Raw genomic sequence first — 12,551 nt, 5'->3', positions numbered from 1 at the left:
ATCTCATATACATTCAGAAAAAATGTGTTTTCAATACAATATAAGGCTTGATCTACATAGTTGTTATGTGCAGAACATAGAGATGGTTCGTTTTTTTATTTTGTATTATTACTGTGATAAACTTTAGTACTAGTAGCCTAGCCAGGCAGTAGAGGAAGGACTACAGTGGCAAATTATGACAATCAGTACCACTCTAAAATATTGGTGAGGGTGGTTTCTCTGTGGATAAAACACCATCAAAGAAGTGTAAAATGAAATGAACTAACATTTAATGATCTTCTGACCTCACAGTTTGGGGGTTGTAGTATATCACCACACTCAACATCATCTAAATCCGTTTACCATGGCATATATTTTTTACAACATATGAATTGTCACATTTATCTATAGTCACATCAAATATTTTCTTGCGAACCATATGAATAACGTGGTGTTTAATCTCTATCCTTAAATGCCTCCTGGGGTAAAGCAGTCCAGCGAAAGGAATGAATGAAAGCTGGGGAATGAATGGAGCTTGCGTTAATGGGGATGTAAGAGATGTGGAACCACAGGGGCGACGAAGAGCGCAGGCGCCCCAACCCCCTTCAATTAAAAAATCTCAAGGTTTTCTGTGCAAAACCGAAGATGGCGACAGACTAAACGAGACTATCAAGGAGGGAGAAGATGAGAGGCAAATTTCGCTTTTTTTCATCAGAAACGGAAGAAAAAAACAAGGAATTGTGTCATGTTTGAGGATGACAGATATAGAATAAAGATTTCGTTTTTGTACATACTATGCGTTTCTTGTGTGATGCTGCACCGGTGCTGGAGGTGTCAGTAGGATTTCGCAATATGTTACAATTTTGGGTGTATAGGGAATATTATGCCGGACGTTATCTATTTGCAATGGATCATTGTAAAAATTAGACGCCAGGGTTTGGAACTGGATTGATTTCTTGACACAACAACTTGGGGAAAATTCTTCCCATCACCATGTTGCAAACGAGGTAGGTGACATTGTTTGGGGGATAGCCTATATTGCAGAGGTGAAAAACCCATCTGAGATCGCTTTTGTCTCCCCCCTAAAATATGATCAGGGGTGCTTGGATGTTTCGAAGGGAAGATGACGCTGTGTTAAAAATCTGTTGTGCACCCAAACAAAACGACAAACCCTGTGCCGATTCCGAGAGGGTACAGAAATGGCGAATGTCTTTGGCATCCCTATTATTTTTCACTGTCCTTCTCTCTGATCACCTCTGGTTGTGTGCTGGAGTTAAACTGAGGTCCAAGGATAGGAGCAACCGCAAAATCTGGAGTAACGCGACTGACGGGGTCCACCCGGCTCAAAATGAGGAGAAATTTGGTATTTTTCTAAGCAATTTCACCAAATCCGCTGCTCCAAGTCCTCATTGCACTGATTCTCAAAGCCACCACACTCACCTGGAGTCAGCCTGCACCACGTTGTATCAGCAAAAAAATGGCTTTGGGTCCTCTTTCTCAACTCCATCAACGTTCTCGTCACAGATGTTACTTGATTATTTTAGGAATTTCAGCCTTTCTTTTTGTGATTCTTACACCATCTCCGACTTACTGTTGGGGATGTCAAGCCCAGACAGTTTGAATTGCAGTCTTCAGAACATGGTTTTGGATTTGTTTAGAGGCGGTGGGGATGACGAGGATGTCTGCAGCATCTGTATCCAGGCGTACATGCGGCTGGACCAACACGCTCAGGAAAAATATGAAGAGTTTGACTTCTTCTTTCTCAAGTATTTATCGGAGGATTATTCCGTCCGATCCCACACAGAAGACTGTAAGGTAAGATCAACTTGTACATCCTGTCATAAGTGCATTTTACATTGTAATGGCTGTTTTATTCAGCAGGGAGCTATTGGCAGAACGGTTAAAACTCCTTCGTCTTCAGGCTACAGAAGACACATTTACACACAATAAATGATTTCAGGTGACTAATTACACAGACCAAGTACCATATATGTACACAATACCTCTTATGAATGTTTTCCATTTGAAACAATTTATTTGCTCATTCATGAACAGGCCTATTTACTGTATGTGAATATTCATACTGAATTCATGAATAGCCTATGCATATAATAATACATGTGGTTCATGGTTGTATAATATCTACCTATAGCAGATGTTTGTTTCCTTGTGCTTCTATCACGTTAATAGTGTTTTGTTTTTCATGCCACTTCTCAGCTCTGGTATCTTGCCACCTGTGTGTCGAGCTGTGATGATGTCACCCCTCTGTGCCCTCTCTGGGTTGTCTGGCAGAGCCCTTGATGTTCCACTACCTCACAGCAGAGGGATGTCTGTGGTTAGGGATCTTTATGTGTCATATTGGACCACAGTCAGACTCTTTGCCCTGGTTGGTGTTGATCGAGCCATGATGCCTTAGGTGTTTCCCAAGTCTCTAATGAGAGCTCGTGCAACCAGGATTTCCTAAGGCTTTGAAACTACTCTGTTTCAGGATGGCACATGTGGAGAGAGGTGTCACTGAGACGTAGCCTATTGACCCACAGCTGTAGGTTTAAGAACAGCCCTGGTGATAAGAGACAGTGCTTCCAGCAAACAGAAGATGTATGCTACATAGAGCAAATGTAATATTATCTGATGGTTGTCAAAAGGTTTTGACCTATGAATGTTCTAAAAACTTGGAAGGCTGAACTAACATCCATTTCAAAGATTCCATGCAGAAACAACTCGGGCAAAAAAGGCCACAGGCTCACTCAGGGATTTTCAATGAGTGATGGATTTACTTGTGCATATTAACCAACCGTTATTAGAATGTTATTACACAGGTATAAGAGAAACACTACATTTAAAATATATCTAGTTGAGATGATCATATTTTGCTGGCTTTTCTTGCTGGCTGCCAGGCCATCGAACACCTTGCAAAGTAACAACTTCATGTACTGTTACCTTGTTATCAAATGAAAATGTTAGATGTTATCCAGAGTGCAATTGATCCCACACATACAGTTAATTCTGCATATGCACACCCCAGCGGTAGAAGCTACCCCATCCTAAGGCTACTAATTGGTTCCCAGGTGCTGCATATCAAAAACAAGCAAGGCGCCCTCTCTTCTTAAACAAGACTGTCTTGAGGCCACCTTTTGTAGAGCACATCGGTTGCCCTTCAATCAAGTGTCAACTAAGAAACACCTGTCAACTAAGGAGACCTATCCACACAGCACTGCGCTGTGCTGAGATGACACGTGTCATAAGTTTACTCATGTCCCCTGCCCTGTTGTCCCCACTTACATCCTCTATTATGGCATTTTCTCACAAAAACAATTTTGAATAGAAAAAAACATTTGATGTATTCCTGTATTAAAATACCATGATTAGTATTTCAGGAATGTATGTACAGTAAGCCCATTCATTTAATAGAAAGCCACATGGCTTCTGCATTTTTACTACTTAATAAACAAAAGGGTCTGTTTCTATGTGAGTAGGGACATGAACTGAAACATTTTGGGCCGGAAGAGATTGCTGTCAGTGTCAATTAGTTATCACATGTCTCATCTCCTTCGCTGTGGATATTCTTGTTTATATGATCATACACTGGGCTTATGTTGGTTGTAGAGCTTAAAATATGGAGACAGATAGAAGGTGACAGCCCATACAGGCTAATTCCTCATCTTTCCTCTTATGTAGGCTAGAGATGCTGTTATTTCAGACAGCCTCTCCAGGCTAAAAGCCTTCCCCTGTTTGACAGAACTGTTGCTCTTTCCAAGGACAAACATTTTGCTCACAGTGTGACCTTACAGATCCGTCTTCTTTGGTGACGGGACACACAGTGATCCTTCAGGCCTAACTGTTATTGATGGTGTCGACCTCTTGGTGGGGTCAGCTACAGATCATTTTCAGTTATGTTTTAACATTGCTAGTGCCAAGTCGTAGCTCCTCCCTCTAGGATGTAATGTATCCCCTGGCTACTACTTTACACAAATGAATGGACACATTTCATAGGATTAGAGGGGGATTGTCACTGTCCAATGCTTGACTCATACACATTTACTCTTAAAACTGCTTTGTGTTTTACAAAACACTACTCTGCCCATACAACTATGAATTGTATAGTTCACATTTTTCCAGTTCAGTTGAACCTGTAGGCCTATCCCAGTTGTTTATCATGTTTATCATTATCAGAGTAGAGTGTAGGGCTTGAAGGAGATGTTTGTTACCTTTTGATTTTACATACAGTACATATTTTCTAAGACCAGTTCTCACTATTTAAAACATGGTCAATTATTTATGATCCCGTTCTGCTGCTGCTACAAAAAGGCAGCCAGTAAATACAGCCTAGTAGTGAACACTGTGTCTAATCAGAATCAATGTTTAATCACTGTTAATCTTATGTAACATCAGCTTTCTTGTAGGAATAACAGGAGCAGCACCTGTGCACTCTGCTTTGAGATGTGATAGTAGTCTACGCTTCTACATTCACTACACCAAGCTGCTTTGATACCTATTTCCTATTCCAGAAAGTAGGGAAAATATTGTAATCTTGAAGCTGCAATATGCAACTTTTTGGGCGACAAAACCAAATTCACATAGAAATGTGACCTATAGATCTGTCATTTTTACTGAAAGCAAGCCTAAGAAGCGGTAGATCTGTTCTATGTTATTTGTAGCTTCCCGTTCTTAAGTTGAGTTTTTTTGGTTTTGTACACCAGCTTAAAACAACTGAAAATACAATACTTTTGGTTATGGAAAATAGATTTGACAGCAGTTTAGATGGTACACGGATTCTCTACAGTATACTTGCTTGTTTTGTCACATAAACTGAAATCCGGTGAACTATTAGAATGGTAGCAACCAGGAAATGGCAGAACGATTTCTGCATAGTGCATCTTTAATGAGTACTGTTTATATTCAACCCATATTCATCCCTTTAACACATTTTCACACACGTTTTCAGCAATTTAATGTTTTCAGTTATTGGTGTGAATATGTGTATTTACTTATTGCATTATCAAATATACATCCTTTACATCGAAGTAAAATACTCCAAACAGCCACATGGTAATTTGTGGACCAGAGGGCTGTGTTTTGGAAGTAACATGGCTGGCTCAAAGAGAGTGTCAGAGTATGAACCAGCTGACTCACAGCACACTAGAATATCAATGAGGCAATGAGCTTCCTGAAGGATTTACAACAGGGTTGTCACGTACCCACACCCCTAGTGTTAGTCCAGACCATTGGCTGCTGATTGGCATCATCTGACCAATAAAAGGGTGCTAACCTGGACCATCTCTTTCATAAGCTTGCGGTCATCCTTCTTTACCACATGCATTGAGTAACAAGCATACTGCATCACATCTGTGCAGTGGATACCTGCAGTATAAGTAGAAAGAACATCTTGCATTGAGATACCATGCAATTTATCCTAAATGGTAGTCATATTAATACTAATAGTAACATTGCGAATTATGTGCTGCTACAGTCGTTGCCCTGGTAGTTTTTTATATCTTCCTGAAAGCAGTGAAGCCTACAGGGCCCTACTGCTGATGAGTGATTATGTGCTTGCCTTCACGGGAAGGCCATGCTGTCTGCCTGCTTATCACCCTGGTGAATGGGCTCCATCAGCTTTGTAATGTGGCCTCCCTCCGTTGTCCTGGATGGCAATATTATAAATGTGCTCACAGAGAAAAGTGGCACCACAGGGAGAAAGACCGTTTCTAGCGTAAACAAAGGGATATTTTATTTATGCAGTTAATCAATTCCGTGCCTAACGTTTGAGGATTTCAAGTAATATCTGATCTTGAGATTGTTTGTATTTTTTGATTTTGGCTTTGCATTTATATTATTCATTACACTTTGTTTATTTACTTAGATTATTCCTTTAATTTGGTTGAATAATAATGTATGACTAATGTCAATTTAAGAACCTTTTCCCCCTCATGATTAAGGTTATAACAATCTTCAACAGCATATTGTGGCAACTTCTAATTTAATATGCACTATATATACAAAAGTAAGTAGACAACCCTTCAAATTAGTGGATTCGGCTATTTCAGCCACACCCGTTGCTGACAGGTGTATAAAATCGAAACACACAGAAATGCAATCGCCATAGACAAACATTGGCAGTAGAATGGCCTTACTGAAGAGCTCAGTCACTTTCAACGTAGCACCGTCATAGGATGCCACCTTTCCAACAAGTCGGTTCGTAACATTTCTGCCCTGCTTGAGCTGCCCCAGTCAACTGTAAGTGCTGTTATTGTGAAGTGGAAACGTCTAGGAGCAACAACGGCTCAGCCACGAAGTGGTAGGCTACACAAGCTCACAGAACGGGGACCGCCGAGTGCTGAAGAGCTTAAAATCGTCTGTCCTCGGTTGCAACACTCACTACTGAGTTCCAAACTGCCTCTGGAAGCAACATCAGCACAAGAACTGTTCGTCGAGAGCTTCATATCAAATCAAATTATTTGTCACATACACATGGTTAGCAGATGTTAATGCGAGTGTAGCGAAATCCTTGTGATTCTAGTTCCAACAATACAGTAATAACCAACGAGTAATCTAACCTAACAATTTCCCAACAGCTACCTTATACACACAAGTGTAAAGGGATGAAGAATATGTACATAAAGATATATAAAAACCTACAGTCATCTCATGGGTCTCTCAGTCAAGGCTGGCACGGGTATTGAACCAGCATGTGCAGCAACACAGCTTCATCTGCTATGCATCTGTAGCAGTATCTTAGACTATTGCACCACTGAGGTGCACTGGCTGAGCAGCCGCACACAAGCCTAAGATCACCATGCGCAATGCCAAGCATCGGCTGGAGTAGTGCAGCGGCTTGCGAAAGTATTCACCCCCTTGGCATTTTTTCTATTTTGTTGCCTTACAACCTGGAATTAAACTATATTTATGTATCATTTTGATTTACACAACATGCCTACCACTTTGAAGATGCAAAATATTTTTTAATGTGAAACAAACAAGAAATAAGAGAAAAAAATGAAAACTTGAGTATGCATAACTATTCACCCGCTCCTTGGTCTTTATTACATTTTTTATTTAACCTTTTATTTAACCATGTAGGCTAGTTGAGAACAAGTTTTCATTTACAACTGCGATCTGGCCAAGAAAAAGCCATTCAGTTCGACACATACGACAATACAGAGTTAAACATGGAATAAACAAACATACAGTCAATAATACAGTAGAAAAAGTATAAATGAGGTAAAGAAATAGGCCATGGTGGCAAAGTCATTACAATTTAGCAATTAAACACTGGAATGGTAGATGTGCAGAAGATTAATGTTCAAGTAGAGATACTGGGGTGCAAATGAGCAAGATAAATAAATAATGGGGATGCGGTAGTTGGATGGGCTATTTACAGATGGGCTATGTACAGGTGCAGTGATCTGTGAACTGCTTAAAGCTAGTGAGGGAGGACTGTATGAGTCTCCAGCTTTATGGTGCCCCTTGTTTAGTGGTGTTGCAGACTCTGGGGCCTTTCTGAACAGGTGTATATAAATATAGAGATCATGTGACACTTAGATTGCACACAGGTGGACAAATTATGTGACGTATGAAGGTAATTGGTTGCACTGGATCTTGTTTAGGGGCTTCATTGCAAAGGGGTTGAATACATATGCACACACTACATTTCAGTTTGTAATTTTTTGAAATAAGTTTTTTTTTTTTTTCACTTCACCAATTTGGACTATTTTGTGTATATCTATTACATGAAATCCAAATAAAAATATATTTAAATGACAGGTTGTAATGCAACATAATAGGAAAAACACCAAGGGGGATGAATACTGTTGCAAGGCACTGTATAAAGCAGACCTCCATTGGACTCTGGAGCAGTGGAAACGCTTACTCTGGAGTGATGAATCACGCTTCACCATCTGGCAGTCCGACAGACGGATCGGGGTTTGGCGAATTCCAGAAGAACGCTACCTGCTCTAATGCATAGTGCCAACTGTAAAGTTTGGTAAAGGAGGAATTATGGTCTGGGGCTGTTTTGCATGCTTCGGACTCGGCCCCATAGTTCCAGTGAAGGGAAATCTTAAAGCTCCAGCATTCAATGACATTCTAGACAATTCTGTGCCTCCAACTTTGTGGCAACAGTTTGGGGAAGGCCCTTTCCTGTTTCAGCATGACAATGCCCCCATGCACAAAGCGAGGTCTATACAGAAATGGTTTGTCGAGATCGGTGTGGAAGAACTTGACTGGCCTGCACAGAGTCCTGACCTCAACCCTATCGAACACCTTTGGGATGAATTGGAACGCCTACTGCAAGCCTGGCCTAATCGCCTAACATCAGCGCCCGACCTCACTAATGCTTTTGTGGCTGAATGGAAGCAAAGTCCCTGCAGCAATGTTCCAACATCTAGTGGAAGGCCTTCCCAGAAGAGTGGAGGCTGTTGTAGCAGCAACTCCATATCAATGCCATGATTTTGGAATGAGATATTCGACGAGCTGATATTCGATACTTTTGGTCATGTAGTGTATTTAATAGTATAGTTTGAGGTGTCTATCTGAAAAAAGGTTTGTTGGTGACAAAGGTCAATATTGCTAGTTCTAAAAGTTTTATTACACTTTCATTATGCTTGGGCATCATAAAATCCCCTGTAACAAAATGGCAGAATTGGAGCAGTTTTATTTTCAAAAACATAATCTTTCTATGAACCAATTTCAATAATTAGATAAGATGAGTTTCAAACAGTTTTGGCATCAGCACTTCAAGTTGAAACAAACTCCAGAGAACACCTGATGACTAATTTACTGTAGAATACTGACACCTTGCATTTCAATTTGTTGCGCAAGGGCATTTTATTGAGTGAGATTGTATCCATCTGCATTTATCTTAAGATTTGGCTCAAATAACTTTATATCGAAGGATCTGAAGATACTTTGACAAGTAGAATTATGTCACATTTTCACATTAGAGTGCGTTCCTCACGAAACCAGGACAAAAAGGGACCATGATTTTTTTCACAAGATTTAATCCATAGAATGGTCTTTTGAAGGAAGGATTGTTGACATATATTTGACATTTGTATCTAAAAGCACAACTGAGAAATAATCAATCAAAGATAGCATATTTATGACGTTTTGGTCTCCTGCTACTTTGAGTTATGATCCAATTTGTAAGTATTACAAACAGTGAACGTGAAATTGGATTCAAAATGCCCTCTGCTGGTGATTTGCAGAATGTGCAATAAAATTAAATCAAATCAAATCCATTTTTATTGGTCACATACACATGGTTAGCAGATGTTATTGTGAGTGTAGCGAAATGTTTGTGCTTCTATTTCCGACAGTGCAGTAATATCTAACCTCTTGAAGCTAGGGGGCACTATTTTTATGTTTGGAAAAATAACGTTCCCAATGTAAACGACCTATTTCTCATGAGCAGATGCTAGAATATGCATATCATTGACATATTAGGATAGAAAATACTCTAAAGTTTCCAAAACTGTATAAATATTGTCTGTGAGTATAACATAACTGATATTGCAGGCAAAAGCCTGAGGAAAATCCAATCAGGAAGTGCCTCTTATTTTGAAACCTCTGTGTTCCTATGCATGCCTATCCTCCATTTAAAGGGATATCAACCAGATTCATTTTTCTGTGGCTTCCCTAAGGTGTCAACAGTCTTTAGACATAGTTTTAGGCTTTTATTTTGAAAAATGAGCGTGAAGGATCACATTGCGTAAGTGGAGAGGTGGGGGCTCTCAGAGTGAGTTTGTGCGCAATTGAGTAAAGCGGCCATTGTTCCTCCCGCTGTTATGGAAAAAGCTACACACTCGGTTGATATATTATCGAATATATATTTTAAAAACTACCTGAGGAATGATTATAAAAAACGTTTGACATGTTTCTGTGGACATTATGAAGAATATTTGGAATTTCCGTCTGCGTTGTCGTGACCGCTCTTTCCTGTGGATTTCTGAACATAACATGACAAACAAATGTCGGTATTTTGGCTACAAAAATAATCTTTATGGAACAAAAGGAACATTTGCTGTGTAACTGGGAGTCTCGTGAGTGTAAACATCTGAAGATCATCGAAGGTAAACGATTAATTTGATTGCTTTTCTGATTTTCGTGACCAAGCTTCCTGATGCTAAGTGTACATAATGCTATGCTATGCTATCGATAAACTTACACAAACACTTGGATTGCTTTCGCTGTAAAGCATAATTTCAAAATCTGAGACGACAGGGTGATTAACAAAAGGCTAAGCTGTGTTTCGCAATATTGCACTTGTGATTTCATGAATATGAATATTTTTTAGTAATATTATTTGACTGTTGCGCTATGCTATTCTGCGGTTGCTGACGAAAATAATCCCGCTACAGGGATGTGTGCGTCAAGAAGCTAACAAGTAATCTAGGAATTCCCCAACAACTACCTAATAGACACAAATCTAAAGGGGTGAATGAGAATATGTACATTTAAATATATGGATGGGCGATGGACGAGCAGCCTAGGCAAGGTGCAATAGATGGTATAATATGCAGTATATGATATGAGTAATGTAAGATATGCAAACATTATTAAGTGGCATTATTGAAAGTGGCATTGTTTAAAGTAAATGGTGATCCATTTATTAAAGTGGCCAGGAGCCTCTCTGAGTTAGTGATTGCTGTTTAGCAGTCTGATGGCCTTGAGATAGAAGCTGTTTTTCAGTCTCTCGATCCCAGCTTTGATGCACCTGTACTGACCTCGCCTTCTGGATGGTAGAGGTGTGAACAGGCAGTGGCTCGGGTGGTTGTTGTCCTTGATGATCTTTTTTGACCTTCCAGTGAAATCGGGTGCGGTAGGTGTCATGGAGGGCAGGTAGTTTGCCCCCGGTGATGCATTGGTTGAGGGCGGTGCAGTTGCCGTACCAGGCTGTGATACAGCCCGACAGGATGCTCTCGATTGTGCATCTGTAAAAGCTTGTCAGGGTTTTGGGTAACAAGCTACATTTCTTCAGCCTCCTGAGGTTGAGGAGGCGCTGTTGCGCCTTCTTCACCACACTGTCTGTGTGGGTTGACCATTTCAGTTTGTCTGTGATGTGTACACTGAGGAACTTAACATTTTCCACCTTCTCCACTGCTGTCCCTTCAATGTGGATAGGGGGGGTGCTCCCTCTGCTGTTTTCTGAAGTCCATGATCATCTTTGTTTTGTTGACGTTGAGTGAGAGGTTGTTTTCCTGACACTACACTCCGAATGCCCTCACCTCCTCCCTGTAGGCTGTCTCGTCGTTGTTGGTAATCAAGCCCACTACTGTTGTGTCGTCTGCAAACTTGATGATTGAGTTGGAGTCATGCATGGCTATGCAGTCGTGGGTGAACAGGGAATACAGGAGGGGGCTGAACACCCACCCTTGTGGGGCCCCAGTGTTGAGGGTCAGCAAAGTGGAGATGTTTCCTACCTTCACCACCTGAGGGCGGCCCGTCAGAACGTTCAGGACCCAATTGCACAGGGCAGGGTTGAGACCCAGGGCCTCCAGCTTGATGATGAGCTTGGAGGGTAGTATGGTGTTGAATGCTGAGCTGTAGTCAATGAACAGCATTCTTACATAGGTATGCCTCTTGTCCAGATGGGATAGGGCAGTGTGCAGTGTGATGGCGATTGCATCATCTGTGGACCTGTTGGAGCGGTATGCAAACTGAAGTGGGTCTTGGGTGGCAGGTAAGGTGGAGGTGATATGATCCTTGACTAGTCTCTCAAAGCACTTCATAATGACTGAAGTGAGTGCTAGGTAGTCAATTAGTTCTGTTATCTTTGACATCTTGGGTACAGGAACAATGGTGGCCATCTTGAAGCATGTGGGGGCAGCAGACTGGGATAAGGAGCGATTGAATATGTCGGTAAACACACCAGCCAGCTAGTCTGAGTATGCTCTGAGAACGTGACTAGGGATGCCGTCTGGGCCAGCAGCCTTGCGAGGGTTAACACGATTAAATGTTTCACTCACCCCGGCCACAGAATAGTAGAGGGGGCACACTCCTTATTAGCGGGCCGTGGTGGTGGCACTGTATTATCCTCAAAGCGGGCAAAGAAGATGTTTAGTTTGTCTGGAAGCGTGATGTCGGTGTCCGTGACTTGGCTGGTTTTCTTTTTGTAGTCCGTGATTTCCTGTAGACCTTGCCACGTATGTCTCGTGTCTGAGCCATTGCATTGCGACTCCACTTTGTCCCTGTACCGGTATTTAGCTTTTTTTATTTCTTGCGGAGAGAATAGCTACACTGTTTATATTCAGCCATATTCCCAGACCTCTTTCCATGGTTAAATGCGGTGGTTCACACTTTCAGTTTTGCGCGATTGTCGCCATCCATCCACTGTTTCTGGTTAGGGTAGATTTTAATAGTCACAGTGGGTACAACATCTCCAATGCACTTCCTTACTCACTCACCGATTCAGCGTTAAGATGTGATTGGTTACATTGTCTACTGCAGGGTTCCCCAACTGGCATTTAGGTGATTTTATTTGGACCCCCAAGTTTTTGGAGAAAAAAAGTATAAATATATATTTTTATTGTTGGACATAAAATACTATAAAAACACCAGAAAATCAGCTCCAAGTC

General features: G+C 41.0%; 1 protein-coding gene across 1 annotated transcript in view; it reads left to right on the top strand.

The window, feature by feature from the left end:
* Window positions 1-640: 640 nt before the first annotated feature.
* The window catches only part of LOC123994215 (transmembrane protein FAM155B-like), a 57,161-nt gene continuing 45,250 nt past the window's right edge, over window positions 641-12,551 (top strand). Inside the window, exon 1 of the mRNA XM_046296754.1 lies at window positions 641-1,794. Coding sequence (XP_046152710.1) covers window positions 1,069-1,794 — 726 coding nt within the window. The 5' untranslated portion in view covers window positions 641-1,068. The remainder of the gene's footprint in view (window positions 1,795-12,551) is intronic.

Source organism: Oncorhynchus gorbuscha, linkage group LG02 (genome assembly GCF_021184085.1).
Source record: "Oncorhynchus gorbuscha isolate QuinsamMale2020 ecotype Even-year linkage group LG02, OgorEven_v1.0, whole genome shotgun sequence".
Taxonomy (NCBI): Eukaryota; Metazoa; Chordata; class Actinopteri; order Salmoniformes; family Salmonidae; genus Oncorhynchus; species Oncorhynchus gorbuscha.
This window is presented reverse-complemented; position numbering and strand designations above follow the sequence as displayed.